The sequence below is a fragment of the Heterodontus francisci genome, chromosome 17, assembly GCF_036365525.1.
Source record: "Heterodontus francisci isolate sHetFra1 chromosome 17, sHetFra1.hap1, whole genome shotgun sequence".
NCBI classification, from domain to species: Eukaryota; Metazoa; Chordata; class Chondrichthyes; order Heterodontiformes; family Heterodontidae; genus Heterodontus; species Heterodontus francisci.
The window spans coordinates 733,601-759,613 of record NC_090387.1 but is presented as its reverse complement, the minus strand read 5'-3'; the positions used below and the strand labels follow the sequence as shown (position 1 = coordinate 759,613).

At 47.0% G+C, this 26,013-nt stretch overlaps 2 protein-coding genes across 6 annotated transcripts in view; both read left to right on the top strand.

Annotated features, from left to right (window-relative positions):
* utp4 (UTP4 small subunit processome component) overlaps positions 1–26,013 on the top strand; it is a 99,665-nt gene that overhangs the window by 53,703 nt on the left and 19,949 nt on the right. Inside the window, exons 16-17 of one of the 3 annotated variants that reach the window (XM_068048948.1) lie at positions 1,735–1,868; positions 20,383–20,566. In XM_068048948.1, the coding sequence (XP_067905049.1) occupies positions 1,735–1,851 (117 nt within the window). In that variant the 3' untranslated portion in view covers positions 1,852–1,868; positions 20,383–20,566. Of the gene's footprint in view, positions 1–1,734; positions 2,009–20,382; positions 20,567–26,013 lie in introns of those variants that run through there. The other 2 variants (XM_068048949.1, XM_068048947.1) reach the window with 2 other exon arrangements.
* The window catches only part of sntb2 (syntrophin, beta 2), an 80,102-nt gene continuing 77,022 nt past the window's right edge, over positions 22,934–26,013 (top strand). For all 3 annotated transcript variants that reach the window (XR_010976635.1, XR_010976636.1, XM_068048950.1), the window contains exon 1: positions 22,934–23,495. Coding sequence is in view for 1 of the 3 variants with exons in the window: in XM_068048950.1 (XP_067905051.1) it covers positions 22,961–23,495 (535 nt within the window). In the remaining 2 variants the exon portion in view is untranslated. The remainder of the gene's footprint in view (positions 23,496–26,013) is intronic.

The window sequence follows — 26,013 nt, the reverse complement described above, 5'->3', positions numbered from 1 at the left end:
CTTTCCCCCCCCCCACTCTTCCCCCCCCCCCACTCTTTCCCCCCCCCCACTCTTTCCCCCCCCCCACTCTTTCCCCCCCCCACTCTTTCCCCCCCCCACTCTTTCCCCCCCCCCACTCTTTCCCCCCCCCCACTCTTTCCCCCCCCCACTCTTTCCCCCCCCCCACTCTTTCCCCCCCCCCACTCTTTCCCCCCCCCCACTCTTTCCCCCCCCCCACTCTTCCCCCCCCCCCCACTCTTTCCCCCCCCCCCACTCTTTCCCCCCCCCCACTCTTTCCCCCCCCCCACTCTTTCCCCCCCCCCACTCTTTCCCCCCCCCCCACTCTTTCCCCCCCCCCCACTCTTTCCCCCCCCCCACTCTTTCCCCCCCCCCCACTCTTTCCCCCCCCCCCACTCTTTCCCCCCCCCCCACTCTTTCCCCCCCCCCCACTCTTTCCCCCCCCCCCACTCTTTCCCCCCCCCCCACTCTTTCCCCCCCCCCCACTCTTTCCCCCCCCCCACTCTTTCCCCCCCCCCACTCTTTCCCCCCCCCCACTCTTTCCCCCCCCCACTCTTTCCCCCCCCCACTCTTTCCCCCCCCCACTCTTTCCCCCCCCCACTCTTTCCCCCCCCCACTCTTTCCCCCCCCCCACTCTTTCCCCCCCCCCACTCTTTCCCCCCCCCCACTCTTTCCCCCCCCCCACTCTTTCCCCCCCCCCACTCTTTCCCCCCCCCCACTCTTTCCCCCCCCCCCACTCTTTCCCCCCCCCCACTCTTTCCCCCCCCCCACTCTTTCCCCCCCCCCACTCTTTCCCCCCCCCCACTCTTTCCCCCCCCCCACTCTTTCCCCCCCCCCACTCTTTCCCCCCCCCCACTCTTTCCCCCCCCCCACTCTTTCCCCCCCCCCACTCTTCCCCCCCCCCCCCACTCTTCCCCCCCCCCACTCTTCCCCCCCCCCACTCTTCCCCCCCCCCCACTCTTCCCCCCCCCCACTCTTCCCCCCCCCCCACTCTTCCCCCCCCCCCCACTCTTCCCCCCCCCCACTCTTCCCCCCCCCCACTCTTCCCCCCCCCCCCACTCTTTCCCCCCCCCCACTCTTTCCCCCCCCCCACTCTTTCCCCCCCCCCCACTCTTTCCCCCCCCCCCACTCTTTCCCCCCCCCCACTCTTTCCCCCCCCCCACTCTTTTCCCCCCCCCCACTCTTTCCCCCCCCCCCACTCTTTCCCCCCCCCCCAACTCTTTCTTCCCCCCCCCCCCCAACTCTTTCTTCCCCCCCCCCCAACTCTTTCTTCCCCCCCCCCCCCAACTCTTTCTTCCCCCCCCCCCAACTCTTTCTTCCCCCCCCCCCAACTCTTTCTTCCCCATCCCCTCACCCCCCATCCCCCCAACCGCTTATCCTTCCACCTCCCACATCCCCCCCATCCCCCCAACCGCTTATCCTTCCACCTCCCACATCCCCCCCAGTCCCCACACCCCACTATCCCCCTCACCCACCTCCCCCGCGCCCCCGTCTTCCTCCTCCCGCGCCCACTGCCCCAACCCCCTTCCCCCCTCCCACCTCCCCCCACCCCCGCAAACCCTGCCCCAAACGATCTGATCAATCACCCGCCAACCCTCCCCCCCCCCCCCACCTTTTCTTCCCCAACCTTCCATGTAATGTCTCTGTTTTCTGTTGCTGAGGGATTTCCTCTTGTGCAAGCTGTAGATGTGTTCCTGATTTGGTCCGATTTCCTTGAAACTTCCTTTTTATCTACAGCCTCTGCTCCATGTTGAGCTGCTGTTGGATGGCTGTCTTGTGGTGGTGGAGCGTCCTGTGATGGACATTAATGCACAGCTGCCTGCACCGGTCCGACAGAAGAAATTTGCCACGTAAATGAATCCTGGGCCCAAGTTAGTGTTGGTTCCCTTCATTAATTTTCTTTCAGATTGCTTGCTGAACTGTTCTTCAAATGTTACATTGGAGTTATGAACTTGTAATATTTTATATGAAATAAATGCTGTGTCAAACTCTAGCTGTGGCCATTGTCCAGCATTGACTCACTATACTCTCCCCACTTTCTACAAACGGTTTGAATCCAGTCTCGAGGAGCAAAGGTTTACATTGTCACTTTGAATCAACTCTAACTGATCTTTCTTTTCTGCCGTGGGACCCTCTCCAAGCAACCTGGCGCATTCTGGGAGGAGGAGGGGTCACCCACCATGGTGGCTCTCCTGCTGCTCCTATTGTCGAATTCACCATTCCATCATTTCACAGTAAGCCACTAGGAAATGGATACAGCCCATTTAACCTCCAGTTTAATGTGTCCGTTCCAGGATGCCATATGCACACACTGTTCAGTATTCCTGCTCTATCTGGTTGCCCCTCTGTTCAGCGCCTGCATTGATAATGCAATATAAATTCAAGTTATTGTGGAATAACCCAGTGGTGTGAGTGGGGCATCACAAACTGCATCCAGACCGTCTTGAACAAAGAACAGTACAGCACAGGAACAGGCCATTCGGTCCTCCAAGCCTGCTCCGATCTTGATGCCTGCCTAAACTAAAACCTTCTGCACTTCCAGGGACCGTATTCCTCTATTCCCATCCTATTCATGTATTTGTCAAGATGCCTCGTAAACGTCGCTATCGTACCTGCTTCCACCACCTCCCCCGGCAGCAAGTTCCAGGCACTCACCACCCTCTGTGTAAAGAATTTGCCTCGCACATCCCCTCGAAACTTTGACCCTCACAACTTAAACCTATGTCCCCTAGTAACTGAATCTTCCACCCTGGGAAAAAGCTTCTGACTATCCACTCTGTCCATGCCGCTCATAACTTTGTAAACCTCCATCATGTTGCCCCTCCACCTCGTTCCAGTGAAAACAATCCGTGTTTATCCAATCTCTCCTCATAGCTAATGCCCTCCAGACGAGGCAACATCCTGGTAAACCTCCTCTGTACCCTCTCCAAAGCCTCCACGTCCTTCTGGTAGTGTGGTGACCAGAATTGCGTGCAATATTCTAAGTGTGGCCTAACTAAAGTTCTGTACAGCTGCAGCATGACTTGCCAATTTTTATACTCTATGCCCCGACCGATGAAGGCAAGCATGCCGTATGCCTTCTTGACTACCTTACCCACCTGCGTTGCCACTTTCAGTGACCTGTGGACCTGTACGCCCAGATCTCTCTGCCTGTCAATACTCCTAAGGGTTCTGCCATTTACTGTATACTTCCCACCTGCATTAGACCTTCCAAAATGCATTGCCTTCATATTTGTCTGGATTAAACTCCATCTGCCATTTCTCCGCCCAAGTCTCCAACCGATCTATATCCTGCTGTATCCTCTGACAGTCCTCATCACGATCCGCAACTCCACCAACCTTTGTGTCGTCCGCAAACTTACTAATCAGACCAGCTACATTTTCCTCCAAATCATTTATATATACTACAAACAGCAAAGGTCCCAGCACTGATCCCTGGGGAACACCACTAGTCACAGCCCTCCATTCAGAAAAGCACCCTTCCACTGCTACCCTCTGTCTTCTATGACCGAGCCAGTTCCGTATCCATCTTGCCAGCTCACCTCTGATCCCGTGTGACTTCACCTTTTGTACCAGTCTGAGGGACCTTGTCAAAGGCTTTACTGAAGTCCATATAGATAACATCCACTGCCTTTCCTTCATCAGTCATCTTCGTCACTTCCTCAAAAAACTCAATCAAGTTAGTGAGACACGACCTCCCCTTCACAAAACCATGCTGCCTCTCGCTAATAAGTTCGTTTGTTTCCAAATGAGAGTAAATCCTGTCCCGAATAATCCTCTCTAATAATTTCCCTACCACTGACGTAAGGCTAACCGGCCTATAATTTCCTGGAATATCCTTGCTACCCTTCTTAAACAAAGGAACAACATTGGCTATTCTCCAGTCCTCTGGGACCTCACCTGTAGCCAATGAGGATGCAAAGAGTTCTGTCAAGGCCCCAGCAATTTCTTCCCTTGCCTCCCCCAGTATTCTGGGGTAGATCCCATCAGGCCCTGGGGACTTAACTACCTTAAGACACCCAACACCTCCTCCTTTTTGATAACGACATGACCGAGACTAGCTTCACTCCCTTCCCTAGACTCAGCATCCACCAAGTCCTTCTCTTTGGTGAATACTGATGCAAAGTACTCATTTAGTACCTCGCCCATTTCCTCTGGCTCCACACATAGTTTCCCTCCTCTGTCCTTGAGTGGGCCAACTCTTTCCCTGGTTACCCTCTTGCTCTTTATATACGTATAAAAAGCTTTGGGAATTTTCCTTAATCCTGTTTTCCAATGACTTTTCATAACCCCTTTTAGCCCTCCTGACTCCTTGCTTATGTTCCTTCCTACTGTCTTTATATTCCTCAAAGGCTTCGTCTGTTCCCAGCCTTCCAGCCCTTACAAATGCTTCCTTTTTAGTTTAGTTTAGTTTAGTTTAGAGATACAGCACTGAAACAGGCCCTTCGGCCCACCGAGTCTGTGCCGACCATCAACCACCCATTTATACTAATCCTACACTAATCCCATATTCCTACCACATCCCCACCTGTCCCTATATATTTCCCTACCACCTACCTATACTAGGGTCAATTTATAATGGCCAATTAACCTATCAACCTGCAAGTCTTTGGCATGTGGGAGGAAACCGGAGGACCCGGAGGAAACCCACGCAGACACAGGGAGAACTTGCAAACTCCGCACAGGCAGTACCCAGAATCGAACCCGGGTCCGTGGAGCTGTGAGGCTGCGGTGCTAACCACTGCGCCACTGTGACTAGGCTCACAATATCCCTCGTTATTCAAGGTTCCCAAAACTTGCCAAATTTATCCTTCTTCCTCACAGGAACATGCTGGTCCTGGATTCTAATCAACTGACGTTTGAAAGACTCCCACATGTCAGATGTTGATTTACCCTCAAACAGCCGCCCCAATTTAAATTGAGATGAACCAAGTTTTGCTATTAAAATGAGAAGTAAGCAAGAGATTGGATGGGAGGCATTAATACTATTTACTAAGGGAGAAGTGGCTGCTCCTCAGTACAGCAACTTTATTTTCATAGCATTTCATAGAATAAAACTGTTCAAATTGCTTCATAATGAAGAATAATCTGCCACTGAGCAGTGGGAGGGGAACAGTAGATGGTGGCCAATGTAGAGTCAGACAGGTCAATTTTGAAGGAGAGGATTAATAGGTTGGGGGGGGTGGGTGCGGTGTGCTCTGCTCTGTGTAACAAGGGGGTTCAGGGTAATGAGATGGGAGGCTTCAACGTAATGGGGTGGAGGTTTCAGGGCAACAGAGCTGAAGGTAGCTATTGTGATCGAGAGGGAAAGGCCATGTAGGTGAGCATAATGTTTTTGAATGCAATGCATTATCTAATGGGGAGCCAAGAAGAGATAATGGGAGTGGAGCTTCGAGCACCATCAATGATGGACATTGGAGTTTTGGACAGGCTGCAATTAGGGGCGGAACTTTGTAGGCATTTAGGTGGTCCAGTGTGCAGGGTGTTACCACCAAGGCGGAAGTCATGCACTGTTAATTCAGTCCCACTACTCCACCTACCTACCGAAGAATAGACAAATTAAACACTACTTTTCCCCCAGAATAAAGCACACCAAACCAGGTTTCTTTAAAACAACAACAATGTTAACTATTTATTAGAAAAGAAATAATGGGTCTTAACTAACGATATAAATCTATATATGAAAAACCATTATTTCCTTAACCCTCATTTTCACACACCTACATTAAAAAAAAAACAGTTAACCGGGGAAAAAGGATTTTTAGTTTACAGCTGTTTCTTGGGAATAGAAGGAATAATAAAAAATTGAGTTCATCACGTTCTGATAGGATATTTACGATATGGTGAGCTGTCCCAGAGTCGAATAGTCGGATGCCACTCACAGTTTGTCCAGGCGAAGTTGATGAACAGTCTGTGATGGGTAGGTGTTCACGGCAATTTAACTGCAGTGGGTATCACTTAGGTCTTCCATCAGGGGTGTAGCAACAGGTCTGCTTATGTCAGCAGCAGTCTAGCAGTAAAAGAGTTTTTCAGATTTCATAGAACACAGGAGGCATCAGGAATCTCACTGGATGCAGGAATTCTTCAGAGACCAGAGGCAACAGGAATCTGCCCCCTTTCAAATGCAGGATTCCTTTTCAAGGGATGCAAGTCTCCTTTACAGAGAGAGGTAACACTTTTCTGGGTTTTTCTCTCTTGCTCCAGGCAGGTCAAAGCAAAGATTTCAAATGCCTGCCCTTTGTACAATTCACAGGCTTTTTTTAAAGGGTCCAAGACACAGTGTCTCCCTGTCACTCAAAAGCTGCTCTGAAGAAAGGTCAAACCCCTGTGGTTTCCTTGAAATTGCTGGCTTTCCTGTCCTTGTACGAGTTCAATGTCCTTTCAAAGCACCCATAAAATTCAAATTTTTGTTCTGAACTTCCTTTCAAAACATTGTAGTAATTCCAACTATTTGCAGCTGCCTTCACTGAGCAAAAATCCTTTTCAGTTTTTAAAAAAACACACGGGATTCTAAGTTCTGAGTACAATAAAAACCCTTTCACAAGGTTCATAGCTGAGGGTAGGGTTTCACCAGCACAGGAGACAAGGCTAACTGTTACTGGCAGCTGAATTCGAGGTTGAACGTCGTTAGGCTCTGCCTGCGTAAGCAGTCAGGAGAGTTGGTGGTGTGGGCTACTGATTGAATTTAAATTTCCACAGCTGCCGTGGTGGAATTTGAACTCATGTCTCTGAAGCAGTAGTCCAGGCCTCTGGATTACTAGTTCAATAACATTAACACTATACTACCATCCCCTTGGAATAAAAAGCTAGTATCTGTAATGGTGATCATGTAATTACCGGAGTGTTGTAAAAACCCATCTGGTTCACTAATGCCCTTTAGGGAAGGAAATCCGCCGTCTTTACCTAGTCTGGCCAATATGAGACTCCAGGCCCACAGCAATATGGTTGACTTTTGACTGGCCTCAAATATGGCCCAGCAAACTACTCAGCTGTTAAGGTAGTACACCACTTCTTCTCAAGGGCAATTAGTGATGGGCAATAAATGCTGGACTTGCCAGTGACTCCCAAATCCCATCAATGAGTCATGGTCATTACAGCACAGGAGGCCATTTGGCCCAGTGAGTCCATGCTGGCTAGACTGAGCAATACAAATCAGTCCAATTCCCCTGCACTATCCCCATAGCCCTGCAAGTTTATTTTGCTCAAGTGCCTATCCAATTTCATTTTGAAATCATTCAATGTCTCTGTTTCCACCACCCTCTTAGTCAGCGAGTTCCAGGTCATTACCACTCGTTCTCTAAAAACGTTCTTTCTCACATCCCCCCCACACCTCTTGCCCAAAACCTTAGAGTGGCTTCAGTTTTTTTTTTGATGAGTGAAGGAAGTTCTTTGTAATCCAATACTTGATGTTTGATGACCAGTTGAATGGCTCACTGGTGATTGTGGAGTTAAGGGTTCCCGCAGAGGAGTAAAGTTAAGAATAAGTGAAAGCTGACGTGTCTATTGTAGCATCACAGAGTATGTGACGAGTGAAGGACAGAACTGAAAGAAATAAATACTTGCATTTATATTTATAAACTAATGTGTATTAACAACTGCATTTGTATAGTGCTTTTCACATTCTCAGCATGTCCCAAAGTGCTTCACAGCAGCCACTATTACGTCAGCAAAAGTCGAAGCCAGTTTGAGGAATAAGGCCGTGGGCATAGCTAGAGGAGGGACAGGATGTGGCGATCTTGGTGTGGGGTGTAGAAATCTTGTCGCGGGACATGGGCACGGAGCATGGGGACCTCAGTGTCGGATGTGGAGATCTCATTGAGATGTCGGCACAAGTGTTTGAATGCCCTCTGATTTCTAGATTGGTAGTACTCTCACCTCTTGAGTCAGAAGGTTGTGAGTGTAAAGTCCCACTGTAGGACCTGAGCACAAAAATCAAGGCTGACACTCTAGTGCTGAACTGAGGGAGTGCTGCACTGTTGGAGGAGTTGTTTTTCAGATGGGATGTTAAACAGAGGCCCTTTAACCTTTTCAGATCACATGGCATGATTTTGGAGAAGGGCAACAGGGGAGTTCTCACCGATATCCGAGGAAATATTTATCCCTCAATCAACATCACAGAAACAGATTATCTCTCCCATTTCCTACATTACAAAGTGTGACTAGACCTCAGAGGTACTTCATTTTTTTCATTCTTTCATGGGATGTTGGCCTCGCTGGCAGGCCAACACTTGTTGCTCATCCCTAATTGCCCTTGAACTGAGGTGCTTTGAGACATCCTGTGGTTGTGAAAGGCACTATACAAATGCAAGGGCAAACAAATCCAGAGCTCTCTGGATAATGAATGAGGTAGAGAGTCAGATGAAGCTGAAGAAAGGGTGCATATGATAGATGTCAAATGGATAATATATTTGAGAACCAGTCTGACGGTTCAGTGGGGAAGTATAAAAACAAATAAGAGAAGCAAAGAAAGAGTATGACAAGAGACTGGCAGCTAACATAAAATGGAATCCAAAAGTCTTCTATAAGCATATAAATAGTAAAAGGGTGGTAATAGGAGAAGTGGGGCTGATTAGGGACCTAAAAGGGGATTAACACATGGAGGCAGAGGACATAGCTGAGGTACAAATAAGTGCTTTGTATCTGTCTTTACCAAGGAAGAAGATGCTACCCAAGTCATAGTGAAAGACGAGGTAGCTGAGACACGGATGGGCTAAAAATTGATAAAAGAAGGAGGTATCAGACAGGCAAGCTGTATTTAATTAAGTCATCGGGATCAATGATACTGAGGGAAGTAAGGGTGAAAATTGCGGAGGCACTGTCCATAATCTTCCAATCCTCCTTAGGCTCAAGGGTGGTGCCAGAGGACTGGTGAATTGCAAATGTTACACCCTTAGTCACAAAAGGCTGTAAGGATAAGCCAAGCAACTGCAGGCCAGTCAGTTTAACCTTGGTGGGAAAGCTTTTAGGAATGATAATTCAGGACAAAATTAACAGTCAATTGGACAAATGTGGATTTGTTAAAGGCAAATCATGTTTAACTAACTTGCTGGAGTTTTTTGATGAGGTAAGAGAGAGGGTTGATGTGGTGTACATGGACTTCCAAAAGACATCTGATAAAGTGCCACATAACAAGCTTGTCAGCAAAGCTAGAGCCCATGACAGTAGCAGCATGATGAGTGGCACGAAACAGAGTAGTAGTGAATCGTTATTTTTCGGACTGGAGGAAGGTATATAGTGAGGTTCCCCTGGGGTCGTTGTTAGGACCTCTGCTTTTCTTAATCTGTATTCATGAGTTTTACTTGGGTGTACAGGGCACAATTTCCAAATCTGCAGATGCCACAAAACTTGGAGGAACTTTGTGTGAACTGTGAGGAGGACATAGGTTGGTGGAATGGGCAGACAGGTGGCAGATGAAACTTAATGCAGAGCAGTGTGAAGTGATTCATTTTGGTAGGAAGAACAAAGACAGGCAAATTCTAAGCAAAGGGTGCAATTCTAAAGGGGGTTCAAGAGCAGAGGGACCTGGAGGTTTATGTGCACAAAGTGTTGAAGGTGGTAGAGCAGGTTGAGAGAGCAGTTAATAAGGCATACAGCATCCTAAGCTTCATAAATTGAGGCATAGAGTACAAATGCAAGCAAGTTATGATAAACCTGCCCCAAACACTGGTTTGCTCTCAACTGGAGTATTGTGTCCAGCTCTGGGCATCCCACTTCAGGAAGGACGTGAAGGCATTAGAAAGGGTGCAAAAAAAGGTTCATGACAATGGTTCCAGGGATGAGGAACTTCAGTTACGTGGATAGATTGATGCTGGGGCTCTTCTTGAAGAAGAGAAAATTGAGCTTTGACAGAGATGCTCAAAATGAAGAGGGATCTGGACAGAGTGGATAGGGAGAAACTGTTCCCATTGGTGGAAGGATTGAACATACGAACAACATACAAAAATACGAATTAGGAGTAGGCGATTCGGCCCTCGAGCTTGCTCCATTATTCTACAAGATCATGGCTGATCTGCTTGTGGACTCGACTCCACTTTCCTGCCTAACCCAGATACCCTTTGACTCCCTTGTTTAAGAATCTGTCTACCTCTGCCTTAAAAATATTCAATGACCCTGCCTCCACCACTCTCCAGGGAACAGAGTTCCACAGACTCACGACTCAGAAAAAATTTCTCCTCATCTAGGTCTTAAACGGGAGACCCCTTATTTATAAACTGTGCCACTAGTTTTAGTCTCTCACAAGGGGAAACATCCTTTCAACATCCACCCTGTCAAGTCCCATCAGGCTCTGATATGTTTCATTAAGATCACCTCTCATCCTTCTAAACTCCAATGAATACAGACTCATCCTGTCCAAACTTTCCTCATAAGATAACATTCTCATCCCAGGAATCAGTTGAACCTTCTCTGAACTGCTTCCAAAGCAATTATGTTTAGTTTAGAGATACAGCACTGAAACAGGCCCTTCAGCCCACCAAGTCTGTGCCGACCATCAACCACCCATTTATACTAATCCTACACTAATCCCATATTCCTACCACATCCCCACCTGTCCCTATATTTCCCTACAACCTACCTATACTAGGGGCAATTTATAATGGCCAATTAACCTATCAACCTGCAAGTCTTTGGCATGTGGGAGGAAACCAGAGCACCCGGAGGAAACCCACGCAGACACGGGGAGAACTTGCAAACTCCACACAGGCAGTACCCAGAATTGAACCCGGGTCACTGGAGCTGTGAGGCTGCGGTGCTAACCACTGCGCCACTGTGCCTTAAGTAAAGAGACCAAAACTGTACACCATACTCTAGATGTGGTCTCACCTGTACAACTATAGCAACACATCTCTACTTTTATATTTCATTCCCCTTGCAATAAACGACAATGCCTTCTTAATCACTACATACGAACATATGAATTAGGAGCAGAAATGGGCCATTTGGCTCCTCGAGCCTGCTCCGAATGGCTGATCTGTTTGTGTCTCGAATTCTACACTCCCATCTACCCCCGATAACCTTTGATTCTCTTGCCTAGCAAGAATCTATCTACCTCCGCCTTCAAAATATTCAATGACCCTGCCTCCACCACCTTCTGAGGCAGAGTGTTCCAGAGTCTCTCAACCCTCAGAAAAATTTTCTCCTCATCTCGGTCCCCCTAATTTTAAAACAGTGCTCCCTAGTTCTGGGCTCACCCACAGGAGGAAACATCCTTTCCACATCTACCTTGTCAAGACTGTTCAGGATCTTATATACTTCAATTAAGTCTCCCATCACTCTTCTAAACTCCACTGAAAACAGGCCCAGTCTGTCCAACCTTTCCTCAAGACAACCCACTCATTCCAGGTATCAATCTAGTAAACCTCCTCTGAACCACCTCCAACACATTCACATCCTTCCTTAAATAAGGAGATCAAAACTGCACACAGTATTCGAGATGTGGTCTCACCAATGCCCTGTATAACTGAAGCATAACATCCTTATTTTTATTTTCAATTGCTCTCGTAATAAAGGATAGTATTCCATTAGCATTCTTTATGACTTGCTGTAACTGCATACTAACTTTTTGTGACTCACGCTCTAGAACACCTAGCTACCATGCCATCGCTCCTCTCATCTAAGTCATTGATATAAATTGTAAAAAGTTGAGGCCCCAGCACAGACCCCTGCGGGACGCCACTCATCACATCCTGCCAATCAGAAAATGACCCATTTATGCATGCTCTCTGTTTTCTGCGAGCCAGCCAATCTTCTATCCATGCTAATATGTTAGCCCCTACTGGAGCATAGCTACTTGACCTGAACCCGACGGGACCCGATGACCTGTGTTGGGGTTGGGTTGGGTCGGGTCTCTCTTCTGGGTCCAAAATTTGGGCTCTGGTCGGGCTGGATGTGGACAGAGATCAGGACAAACAGAAATCGGAAGTGAGAAGAGTTGGGGGGGTGGGGGTGGGGGGAGAGAAGTAACAGCTACAAGTTCCAACATAAAGCACCCGAGTGAAATTAACCATCCCCTTACACTGAAATCTATCAAGTCTGGGAGAAACTGACAAGCCCAGGGAAGATACCAGTAACTGCAGTAAGTACAGAAACATCAACTGAGCTCTTGCTTTAATCTATACTTGGCCCAAGGATTTAAAATTATCTGGAAATAGGGAGATTAAACTTCCCAACCTGAGTTCTCCATGGAGAATTTGTTTTGTTAATGACATTGGCTTTACCCCCTACGCCATGAGCTCCTCCTTTGCACAATAACCTTTTATGTGGCACCTTGTCAAATGCCTTCTGGAAATCCAAGTACAGAATGTCAAGAGGCTACCTTTTATCCACAGCGCATGTTACCCCTTCAACAAACTAACAAATTAGTTAAACATGATTTTGCTTTCACAAAACCACGCTGACTATTCCCGCTTACTTTGAGTTTTTCTAAGTGTCCAGCTATAGCCTCTTTAATGATTGATTCCAACACCTTCCCCACGACAGACATCAAGCTAACTGGCCTATAGTTAATTGTTTTCTGCCTCTCTTCCACCCTCTTCTCCCCCCCCCCCGCCACCTTCTTGAATAGAGGGATTATATTTGCTACTTTTCAGTCTGATGGAACCTTTCCAGAAACCAGCAAACTTTTGAAAGATTAACACCAACATATCTACTACCTCATTCGCCATCTCTTTTAAGATCCTAGGATGAAGCCCATCAAGACCTGGGGACTTGTCAGCTTGCAGCTCCATCAGTTTGCTCAGTACCGCTTCTCTGGTGATTGTAATTTCACCAAGTTTCTCTCTTTCTTCCACCTCCTAATTTACAGCTATTACTGGAATGTGTTTTGTATCCTATAGTGAAGACAGAAACAAAATATTTGTTCATTTCATCTGCCATTTCCTTATTATCTACTACTAACTCCCCATTCTCACTGTCTAGAGGACCAACACTCACTTTACTTACTCTTTTCCTTTTCAAATATCTGTAAAAACACTTGCTATCCCTTTTTACATTTCTAGCTAGCTTCCTCTTATACTCTAATTTCTTTATCCTCATTAACCTTTTAGTCATTCTCTGCTGTTCTTTATATTCTGACCAATCATCTGACCTGCCACTCATCTTTGCGCAATTATATGCTTTTTCCTTAGGTTTGATCCTTTCCTTAACTTCTTTAGTTAACCATGGATGGTGGGTCCTCCCTTTTGAGTTTTTCTTTATACTTGCTGTAACTGCATACTAACTTTGTGCTTCATGTACTAGGACACCCAGATGCCTCTGCATCTCAGAGTTCTGTAATCTCTCCATTTAAATGATATGTTGCTTTTATACTCTTCTGGCATAAGTGTACAAGTTCACACTTTCCCACATTATACTCCATCTGCCAAATCTTTGTCCACTTACTTAATCTATTTATATCCCTTTGCAGACTCCTTATGTCCTCTTCACAACTTGCTCCCTCACTGATCTTTGTGTCATCTGCAAATTTAGCAACCATACATTCTGTCCCTTTATCCAAGTCATCGATAGAGATTGTAAATAGTTGAGGACCCAGCAATGATCCCTGTGGCACTCCACTAGTTACAGCTTGCCAACCTGAAAATGGCTCATTTATCCTGACTCTGTTTCCTGATGCTAACCAATCCTCTGTCCATGCTAATATGTCACCCCCACACCCACCCCCATACCATGGGCTCTTGTTTAGTAACCTTTGATGTGGCACCTTGTCAAATGCCTTCTGGAAATGCAAATACGCCACATCCACAGGTTCCCCTTTATTCACATTGCTTGTTACTTCCTCAAAGAAATCTCATAAATTAGACAAACACGATTTCCCTTTCACAAAACCACGTTGACTCTGCCTGATTGCATTAAGATTTTCTTAATGACCTGCTACAACCTCCTTAATAATAAATTCCAGCATTTTCCCTATGACAGATGTTAAGCTAACAGGCCTGTAGTTTCCTGCTTTCTGTCTTCTTCCTTTCTTGAAAAGCGGAGTTACATTCGCTATTTTCCAATGTGATGGGACCTTTCCAAAATCTAGGGAATTTCGGAAAATTAAAACTAATGCATCTACTATCTCAGCAGCCACTTCTTTTAAGATCCTAGAATGAAGTCCATCAGGATCGGACAACTTGTCAGCTTTCAGTTCTAATAATTTTTCTCAGTGCCCTTTCCCTGGTGATGGTAATTGTTTTAAGTTCCTCCCTCCCTTTCAACTCTTGATTCACAGGAATTTCTGGGATGTTATTTGTATCCTCTACAGTGAAGTCAGATGCAAAAAATCTGTTCAATTCCTCCGCCATTTCCTTATTTTCCATTATTAATTCCCCAGACACACACTCCAGAGGACCAACACTCGGTTTACTTACTATTTTCCTTTTTAAATACCTGTAGAAACTCTTACTATTCGTTTTTATATTTCTAGATAGCTTTCTAATTTCTCTCTCATTCTTTTAGTCATTCTTTGCTATTTTTAATATTCTGTCCAATCTTCTGACCTGTCACTATTCTTTGCTGAATTGTATGCTTTTTCTTTCAATTTGATACTATCTTTAAGTTCCTTAGTTAGCCACAGATGGTGTGTCCTTGCCCTGGAGTCTTTCTCAGTGGAATGTATCTTTGCTGAATGTTATGAAATATCTCCTTAAATGTCTGCCACTACATCTCTATTGACCTATCCCTTAACCTAATTTCCCAGTTACTTTAGCCACCTCTCTCTTCAAATCCTCATAATTACCCTTATTTAAGTTTAAAACACTCGTCTTAGATCCACTTTTCTCACCCTCAAACTGAATGCGAAATTCAGCATGTTATGATCACTGCTACCTAGGGGCGCCTTTACGATGAGGTCATTAATTAATCCTGTCTCGTTACACATTACCAGATCTAGAGTAACCTGCTCTCTGGTTGGCTCTAGAATGTGCTGATTTAAGAAACTGTCCCGAAAACAATCCATGAACTCATCCTCCAGGCTACCTTTGTCAATCTGATTCATCCAATCTATCTGTAGATTAAAATCACCCATGATTATTGCGTATCTTTCTCACAAGCCCCCATTATTTCTTCCTACATACCCCGTCCTACAGTGTGGTTACTGTTAGGGCGCCTATAAACAACTCACACAAGTGACTTCCTACTTTATTATTTCTTATCTCTAACTAAACTGATTCTACATCTTGATTTTTAGAACTAAGGCCACCTCTCTCTATTGTACTAATGTCATCCTTAATAAACAGAGCTACCCCTCCACCTTTTCCTAGTTTCCTGTCTTTCCGAAATGGTATGTACCCTTGAATATTCAGGTCCCAGTTTTTGTCATCTTGCAACCATGTCTCTGTAATGGCTATCAGATCAAATAGAAATAAATATGTATGATCTATCAATTCATTTGTTTTGTCACGAATGCTACACACATTCAAATACAGAGCCTTTAGCTCTGTCTTTGCACTATTTATGCAACCTCTAGCCTTAGCTGCTTGCACTCTTAATTTTGTACATTCTGTCCCTTCCTGCCATGCTCTGATTATTATTTACCTTATTGCTACTTCGCTCTCTTGCCTGTCCTCTCGTTAATTTATCATATCTTCTCTCACTTGATCCCTCGCACCCACTATTTAGTTTAAAGCCCTCTCTACCACCCTAATTATATGATTCGCCAGAACACTGGTCCTAGCACAGTTCAGGTGTAGACTGTCCCAATGGTACAGCTCCCACTTTCTGCAGTACTGGTGCCAGTACCCCATGAATTGAAACTCATTTCTCCCACACCAATCGTTGAGCCACGCATTTAACTCTCTAGTCTTATTTACCCTACGCCAATTTGCTTGTGGTTCAGGTAATAATCCAGAGATTATTATATTTGAGGTCTGTGACCTTTCATCAATTCTGATGAAAGGTCACATACCTGAAATGTTAACTCTTGCTTCTCTCTCCACAGATGCTGCCTGACCTGCTGAGTATTTACAGGATTTTCTGTTTTTGTTTCAGACTTCCAGCATCTGCAACATTTTGCTTTTTTAAAAATTCATTCATGGGATGTGGGCATCACTGGATAGGCCAGCATTTATTGCCCATCCCTAATTTCCCTTGAAAAGGTTGTGGTGAGCTGCATTGTTGAACTGCTGCAGTCCATGTGAATTAGGTACACCCACAGTGCTGTTCGGAAGAGAGTTCCAGGATTTTGACCCAGCGACAGTGAAGGAATGGCGATAGAGTTCCAAGTCAGGATGGTGTGTAATTTGGGGGGGAACTTGCAGGTGGTGGTGTTCCCATGCATTTCCTGCCCTTGTCCTTCTAATTGGTAGAGGTCATGGGTTTCGAAGGTACTGTCGAAGGAGCCTTGGTGCATTGCTGCAGTGCATCTTGTAGATGGTACACACTGCTGCCACTGTGCGTCGGTGGTGGAGGGACTGAATGTTTGTAGATGGTGTGCCAATCAAGCGGGCTGCTTTGTCCTGGATGATGTCGAGCCTCTTGAGTGTTATTGGAGCTGCACCCACCCAGGCAAAAGGAGAGAATTACATCACACTCCTGACTTGTGCCTTGTAGATGGTGGACAGGCTTTGGGGAGTCAGGAGGTGAGTTACTCGCCGCAGGATTCCTAGCCTCTGACCTGCTCTTGTAGCCAATTTATTGATTTGGCTACTCCAGTTCAGTTTCTGGTCAATGGTAGCCCCGAGGATGTTGATAGTGGGGGACTGAGCGGTCGTAATGCCATTGAATGTCATGGGGTGATGGCGAGATTCTCTCTTGTTGGAGATGGTCATTGCCTGGCACTTGTGTGGCGCCAATGTTATTTGCCACTTATCAGCCCAAGCCTGGATGTTGTTCAGGTCTTGCTGCATTTCTACACGGACTGCTTCAGTATCTGAGGAGTTACGAATGGTGCTGAACATTGTGCAATCATCAGCGAACATCCCCACTTCTGACCTTATGATTGAATGAAGGTCATTGATGAAGCAGGTAAAGATGGTTGGGCCTAGGACACTACCCTGAGGAACTCCTGCAGTGATGTCCTGGAACTGAGATGATTGACCAACAACCATATCCGAAGAAGGGTCACTGACCCGAAACGTTAACTCTGATTCTCTTTTCACAGATGCTGCCAGACCTGCTGAGTGGTTCCAGCATTTCTTGTTTTTATACCACATCCATCTTCCTTTGCACTCGGTATGACTCCAGCCAGCGGAGAGTTTCCCCCTGATTCCCATTGACTTCAGTTTTGCTCGGACTCCTTGATGCCATACTCGGTCAAATGCTGCCTTGATGTCAAGGGCAGTCACTCTTACCTCTCCTCTTGAGTTCAGCTCCTCTGTCCCTGTTTGCACCAAGGCTGTAATGAGGTCAGGAACTGAGCGACCCTGGTGGAATTCAAATTGAGCATCACTGAGCAGGTTATTGCAAAGCAAGTGCTGCTTGATGGCACTGTTGATGACACCTTCCATCACTTTACTGATGATTGAGAGTAGACTGATGGTGCGGTATTTGGCTGGGTTGGACTTGTCCTGCTTTTTGTGTACAGGACATACCTGGGCAATTTTCCACTTTGCAGGGTAGATGCCAGTGTTGTTGCTGTACTGGAACAGCTTGGCTAGGGGCGCGGCAAGTTCTGCAGCACAGGTCTTCAGTACTATTGCCGGAATATTGTCAGGACCCATAACCTTTGCAGTATCCAGTGCCTTCAGTCATTTCTTGATATCACGCGGAGTGAATCGAAATGGCTCAAGTCTGGCATCTGTGATGCTGGGGACTTCAAGAGGAGGCCGCGATGGATCATCAACTCGGCACTTCTGGCTGAAGATTGTTGCAAATGCTTCAGCCTTTCCTTTCGCACTGATGTGCTGGGCTCCCCCATCATTGAGGATGGGGATATTTGTGGAGCCACTTCCTCCAGTTAGTTGTTTAATTGTCCACCACCATTCGTGGCTTGATGTGGCAGGACTGCAGAGCTTAGATCTGATCCGTTGGTTATGGGATCACTTAGCTCTGTCTATCGCATGCTGCTTATGCAGTTTGGCATGGAGATAGTCTGTGTTGTAGCTTCACCAGGTTGACACCTCATTTTGAGGTATGCCTGGTGCTGCTCCTGGCATGCCCTTCTGCACTCTTCATTGAACCAGGGTTGGTCTCCTGGCTTGATGGTAATGGTAGAGTGGGGGATATGCCAGGCCACGAGGTTACAGATTGTGGTTGAGTACAATTCTGCTGCTGCTGATGGCCCACAGTTCGAAATCTAGCCCATTTAGCACGGTGATAGTGCCACACAACATGATGGATGGTATCCTCAATGTGAAGGCAGGACTTCATCTCCACAAGGACTGTGCAGTGGTCACTCCTACCAATACTGTCATGGACAGATGCATGGTGAGGACAACGTCAGGTATGTTTTTCCCTCGTGGGTTCCCTCACCACCTGCTGCATACCCAGTCTAGCAGCTATGTCCTTTTGGACTCGGCCAGCTCGGTCAGTAGTGGTGCTCCTGAGCCACTTTGGGTAATGGACATTGAAGTCCCCCATCCAGTGTACATTCTGTGGTCTTGCCACCCTCAGTGCTTCCTCCAAGTGCTGTTCAACATGGAGGAGTACTGCCTCATCAGCTGAGGGAGGGCGGTAGGTGGTAATCAGCAGGAGGTTTCCTTGCCCATGTTTGACCTGATGCCATGAGACTTCATGGGGTGCGGAGTCGATGTTGAGGACTCCCAGGGCAACTCCCTCCCTACTGTATACCACTGTGCTGCCACCTCTGCTGTGTCTGTCCTGCCCATGGGACAGGACATACCTGGGGACGGTGATGGCAGTGTCTCAGACATTGTCTGTAAGGTATGATTCTGTGAGTATGTCTATGTCCGGCTGTTGCTTAACTAGTCTGTGGGACAGCTCTCCCAACTTTGACACAAGCCCCCAGATGTTGGTAAGGAGGAATTTGCAGGGTTGACAGGGCTGGGTTTGCCGTTGTCGTTTCCAGTGCCTAGGTCGATGCCGGGTGGTCTGTCCGGTTTCATTCTTTTTTATTGACTTCGTAGCAGTTAGATACAACTGAGTGGCTTGCTAGGCCAATTCAGAGGGCATGTAAGAGTCAACCACGTTGTGGGTCTGGAGTCACATGTAGACCAGACCAGGTAAGGATGGCAGATTTCCTTCCCTAAAAAGGACATTAGTGAACCAGATAGACTTTTACAACATACGACAATGGTTTCATGGCCATTATTAAACTAGCTTTTAAATTCCAAATTTATTAATTGAATTCAAATTTCACCTTCTGCTGTGGTGGGATTTGAATCCATGTCTCCAGAGAAATACCCTGGGTCTCTGGGTTACTAATCCAGTGACAATAACACTACACCAGCATCTCCCCATTTGAGGTTCTGCTTTTTAAATTTAGCCCCTAGCTGCTCAGACTCCCTATGCAGACCCTCTTTCCTAGTCCTATCTATGTCGTTGGTACTCAAATGGACCACAACAACTGGATCCTCCCCCTCCCACTGCAAATTCCTCTCCAGACCAGAGGAGATGTCCTGAACCCTGCCACAGGGCAGGCAACACAGCCATCTGGACTCTTGCTGTTGGCCGCACAGAACTGCGTCTATCCCTCTGACTATACTGTCCCCTACTACCATTACATTTCTGTTTACTGCCCCCAACTTGAATGGCTTCTTGTACCATGGTGCCATGGTCAGTTTGCTCATTCACCCTCGCTCTCATCCATACAAGATAACAGAACATCAAACCTGTTGGACAATTGCAAGGGCTGAGGCTCATCCACTTCTGCCTTCTCAATCCCCTTAACTGCCTCAGTCAGACCCTCTTGTGCCTGACCACTGACCAAATCAGAAAACCCTATCCTAAGGGGTGTGACTGCCTTCTGGAACAAAGTGTCCAGGTGACTTACCCGCTCCCTGATGCATCGCAGTGTCTGTAGCTTGGCCTCCAGCGCACTGACTGAGCCAAAGCTCCTTGAGCCACAGACACTTACTGTAGACATGTTTGCCGTGAATCACACTAGTATCCACCAGCTCCCACATACTGCAGTTGCAACACATCACCTGCTTTGTCAGTAGTAGCACAGTGGTTATGTAATTGGACTAGTAATCCAGAGGCTTGGACTAATAGTTAAAAAAGAAAAACTTAGAATCGTAGAAAGGCTACAGCACAGAAGGAGGCCATTCGGCCCATCACATTCCTGTTGGCACTCAAAAAGCAACTCACCTAGACCCACTCTGCCACTTTTTCCCAGTACATCTACAAATGTTTTCCTTTTCAGAGAATTACCCAATTCTCTTTTGAAAGCCACAATTGAATCTGCCTCCACCACACTCAGGCAATGCATTCCAGATCCTAACCATTCGCTGTGTAAAAAGGTTTTTCCTCATTCTGCTGTTTCTTCTTTTGCCAATCACTTTAAATCAGTGTCCACTGGACACTTACTTGGGAATCAGAGAGCTGGCGGACCTGCGTGGAAGCAGACTGGAACATGAGGATATAAATTGGGGCCAAGGCTCGAGGCCTACACTTACCAGGGAGTTGGAGAGGCACCCCAGTCAGCTGCTTGGAATTGGAAGGAAGAGTGAAATAAAAACAAACAGTGACATCACAGCAAAGTGGTAAGTTGACTGGTCGGTGAGGATCTACTGTAAGAGTCTCTGTGTAAATAGCTAGATTAATTCACTACTTTTAGGAAAGGTGTGTAAACAGCTGGAATATAGAAAAACGTAAAAGCTGGTGAGTCTGCTGTTGTGTTTTAGTTTAAGCGGTAAGGTTTATTGTATTTCCTAGGTTTAAATTAGTACAGTAAGTGCTGGTGAGGTGGGGCATTAATTTAAAAAAAATTAACAAAATAATTAATAATTAAAACGTCATTAAGGATGACAGAGCAGGTGATGTGTTGCAGCTGCAGTATGTGGGAGCTGGTGGATACTAGTGTGATTCACAGCAAACATGTCTACAGTAAGTGTCTGCGGCTCAAGGAGCTTCGGCTCAGTCAGTGCGCTGGAGGCCAAGCTACAGACACTGCGATGCATCAGGGAGCGGGTAAGTTACCTGGACACTTTGTTCCAGAAGGCAGTCACATCCTTTAGGATAGGGTTATGTAACCACTGAGCTATACTATTAGTTCCACCCTCCTGCTCTTTCTCTGCAGCCTCCTTTGCCTGTGCAAGGCTACAAGATGTTAGTAGCATGGAAGTAGAGCTCCTTGAAGCAATTGGTTACTTGAGGCTCACAATCCTGATACTCCTGATCACAGGGTGAGCAATGAGCTCTTCTCAATTGTATACCTCAGTTTTTGAAACCAATGGAATTGAACTTTGCTATCTCCTCGGGGAAGGGTTGCATATAAATGAGACATGAATCTTCCCAGAGGGACTCAGCAAAAAAGCTTTGGGACCCTTGATCTTCACTAGTTCCCCATTAATGTTGCCACATTCCCCTTAATACTGAGCGCCTCCTGTCTGGCACATCGAGGGGCCATGCACACCACATCCACCACACTACCTATTAATGTGCTGATTAGCTGAGCTGTGTGAGAGCAGTGATGCTGATTGGCTAGATTTGTAGTGTGGTATTACTATTGGCTGGGATTGCTAGCCTAGGTTCTGTCTGTGATCGGGTGGGCTGTGCAATGCGGCCATTGTGATTGGCTGGGCTGTGAGACTGTTACAGAGTTAACTTCACAGAATTATTACAGCACAGAAGGAGGCCATACGGCCCATTGTGTCTGCACCGGCTCTCCGAATGGGCAATTCCCCCGCCTTCTCCCCGTAACCTTGCACATTCTTCCTTTTCAATAACAGTCTTGAATGCCTCAATTAAACCTGCCTCCACCACACTCTGACAGCGCATTCCAAACCTTAACCACTCGCTGCATGAAAAAGTTTATCCTCATCTCGCTTTTGCTTCTTTTGCCAATTACTTTAAATCTGCGCCCTTCCGTTCTTGATGCTTTCACGAGTGGGAACAGTTTCTCACTATCTACGCTGTCCACACACTTCATGATTTTGAATACCTCTACCAAATCACCTTTCAGCCTTCTCTAAGGAAAACAGTCCCAACTTCTCCAATCTATCTTCATAACTGAAGTTCCTTGTCCCTGGAACCATTCTGATGAATCTTTTCTGCACTCTCTCCAATGCCTTCACATCTTTCCTAAAGTGCGGCGCAATACTCCAGCTGAGGCCTTACTTTTGTACCTTATGCCCCTATTAATAAAGCTTAGGATACTCTATGCTTTATTCACCACTTTCTCAACCTGTTCTGCCATCTTCAATGACTGGTTCACCTTCACATATACAGCCAGGTCTCTCTCTGCTCCTGCACCCCCTTTAGAATTGTACCCTTTATTCTATATTGTCTCTCCAAGTTCTTTCTACCAAAATGAATCACTTCACATTTCTCCACATTGCACCTCATCTGCCAGTTAAATAAAAGCACTCCCTTCCTAACAGCACTGTGGGTGTACCTACCTGACATGGACTGCAAAGGTTCAAGAAGGCAGCTCACTACCACCTTCTCAAGGGCAATTAGGGATGGGCAATAAATGCTGGCCTAGGCAGCACGCCCATGAACAAATAAAAAAATATTGCGGATGCTGTAAATATGAAATAGAAACAAAGTGTTGGAAATACTCAGCAGGTCTTCTGATGCTGCCTGACCTGCTGAGTATTTCCACCACTTTGTTTTTATTTCATCTGCCACTTGTCTGCCCATTCCACCAACTTGTTTAACTTGGGGAAATTGAAATTGGCGGCTGTGATTGGATAGATTGCACAGCGCAGATAGTATTGGACAAAAATGATACGTGGTGCTGTGATGGACCAGCTCCCATTGGCTGTCATCGTCCTACTCCCATTGTCTGGCTATGCCTCACTCCCATTGGCTGTCAGGGTCTTGCTCCCATTTTCTGACTGAGCCCCACTCCCATTGGCTGTCCAGACCCCACTCCCATTGGCTGTCCAGACCCCATTCCCATTGGCTGTCCGAGGCGCGGGCGATGGCGGCCGAGGTGCCGGTTCGGGCCGGGCCGCTGGAACTTTTCCTCCGGGATCGCGGGTGGTTCCGGGTCGTGGCTGAACTGCGGGGCGATAGCTTGAGGCTGAGCAGTGATGAGCCGGGACCTGAGCTCGGGGCCTGGGATGGGCTTTCCAATGGCTCCCCGCGGCCGCGGAGCCCCAGCCCGGTACACATGAGTCCTGCGGGGCCTGTGGCCGGGAGCCCCGGCCGAGGCCTGGCGGCCTTGTTGCCCCTGGCGGCCGCAAGCCCGGTCCCTGGGCCAGCGGAGCGAGTACGCACCGTGCGGGTGGTGAAGCAGGAAGCTGGCGGCCTTGGCATCAGCATCAAGGGAGGCCGCGAGAACCGTATGCCGATCCTCATCTCCAAGATATTCCGGGGCCTGGCGGCCGAGCGCACCGGCGCGCTGTTCGTGGGCGACGCCATCCTGGCGGTGAACGGAGCCGACCTGCGGGAGGCCACACACGACCAGGCCGTGCAGGCCCTGAAGAAGGCCGGGAGGGAGGTGACCCTGGAGGGTGAGTGGGGCCGGGCAGACTTCCCAAACATCGAGCACAGCCTGACCGGCCGACAGTGATGGGGGGCGGCACGGGGGATGGGGCGGCTCGGGATGGGGGGGGCGGCTCGGGGGGAGGGGAGCACCGGGGCGGCTCAGGGGAGGGGATCGGGGGCGGCTCGGGATGGGGGGGGGGCGGCTTTGATGCTTTCTGATCCTCACGTTACAAATGGGTAAAGTGTGACAAGTGGATGGTGAAAATCTGCAATTTGAGGAAGATGCTGTCAGTGTGCAGCTGGGTGCTGGTCTCTGGCTCTGTGTTGGTGCCTGGTCCTTCTGAACCAGTTGCTGACAGGACCAATGGGTCCTGTTTTTATTTCTCTACTGCTGTTTCTTGGCTGGTTTACATTGTCCTGACACTGGTATGGAGCTGGGATGAGAGAGAAGCTGTCCTCGAGTTTAAAACTTGCTGCAAGCATCAGTGCAACCACAATACAGTGAAAAGCTCATCTGTCAGATACAGAACTAGTCGTGCACTGTGCATCAGATTGAAGGGTAAATGGATAGCAAGGAAAGGATTAGGCTGACCTGTTACTGTGTAGTATACAACAGACAGACCTGGAAGCAATGTAGTTAATGTTTTGAGTAAGATACTGAGACATTTCAGATGCGGTTAGGAGGATAGTTTGCTGGTATGAAAGGATTGTTTGCTAGAAGGTGAGAATTTAGTCTAATTCCACAATCTCATTTCCTTGAGCAGGCTTTTTGTGAATAAAGTAAGTAAAGCCCGACTCAGTGAAAGCTTTTATTTGCATTTAATTTTGTGATGAGATTCCTTCCTGAGAGAGTAGGTCAAATTTATTATTTAGCGAATGCTAATCCCCGGAGCCAAGCAATAGCCTCCTCATTTACTGAATTTAAGGTTTTTAGTCTGTAGAGGGGACTCTCCTTGGTAATGTGCAGCATTGTTTCTCTCCACAAATGCATAAGGGGTTTGTACTAAGGTACCAGTGGTGGAGGTTGGCTGCTTAGGGGCCCTGGCTTGTCCTGAACCTGTTTAGCAAGGATTTCTCTCGCTGTGGTAGTTCAAAGCCTGCCATTTGACAGATCAGGTTTGTTACAAAGAACTTGTTAGTGACTTCCTGTGTTTCCCATGTCTGCTGGTCAATTTTGCTCAGGAAGGTTGCTGCATATGGGGTGCTGAGATGGAAGGCAGGCAGTAGGTGGATTGAACATGCCATTATAGAGTGGTAAGTGAGATGCAGCACAGATGGTTTCAACCAGCTTGTGGGTTTTTATCAGTGGGCGGATGTGTGGGGTAGTGATGTTGCGAGGACAGGAAGCCGAGGGGAGGGGTATTGAGCAGAGGGTTCCAGTTATGATGCATGTTGTTACATTCAGTTGAGTATCAACAAGATGTGTGTATGATGACCTATGGCAGACAGGTGCACAGTACTGTGCTGCTGAGTATGATGGGGCAAGTACTGACATCCGGAGTGTTGTGGCAGCAAGTTTAGTTAATTAGTTGTTTCTGGTTTTGACCTTTGCTGCTGTTTTCTTCAGATGCTCCCAGAGGACAAAGTCCTGTCCAGAGTCACTCCCAAGTATATTGGGTTGGGATCATACTTTAGTCTCTAACCATCCGTGTAGATACACAATTCTTTTTTGGTGCTGGCATCGTGGAGGTGGAATACACTGGATATGGTTAGAAGGATTCACTGTGAAACGTCATGTGCTGCAATAGTCCGTCAACTTTATAATGTCTTCATTAAGAATCTGGTCCAAGGTGTGGAAGGATGGAGCTTGGGTGTCACAACAGATGTCATCAGCATAGATGAACTTCAGAGACGTGGTTGTTGACCGGTCATTTGTATACATGTTGAACAGCATTGGGGCTAGCACTGAGCCCTGTGGTAGCCTCGGCTAGTCTTTCCAGTCAAATTATAATTATTGTTGAATTTTAGTTGGGGCAAACTCCATCTCCCAGTTTTGAGGATTAAGCAAAGTCCAATGGAAGCCTTTTTTTTGTCTTGTGCACTGGCAGTGAAACACTGACTAATTCACCTCCCCATAACAACTTGATTAATGTGACTGTTCTTAGTGTAAAGATATCACTTGCTGCATGGCCAGAAAGTGCAGACTGACACTCAGTTGATGGCTGCAAACTCTAATGAATGTCTGTGTTTCATCTGGGAATTGTGTATCTTAAAAGGACAAAGATACCAATCCCAACATTCTGGCAGCCATTAAATATACAAGCTGAGTTGAGAAAACTGGGAATGGTTGGATTCTGCCTTCAGAAAAATTCCATTTGCATTACAGTCAAAGAGACTTTTCCAGCATCTTGCCTGCTCTGGTAATGCAGTATATCTGGTGGATTTTGCTTTTTCTACATTAAAAAAAATGATGCAGCCATTCAATTAGATCATGGCTAATGTGTATCCTATCTCCATTTACCTACCTTGGTTTTGTATCTTTCAATGCCCTTTACCTAACAAATGTGTGTTAATCTCAGTTTTGAAATTTTCAATGAACGCCAG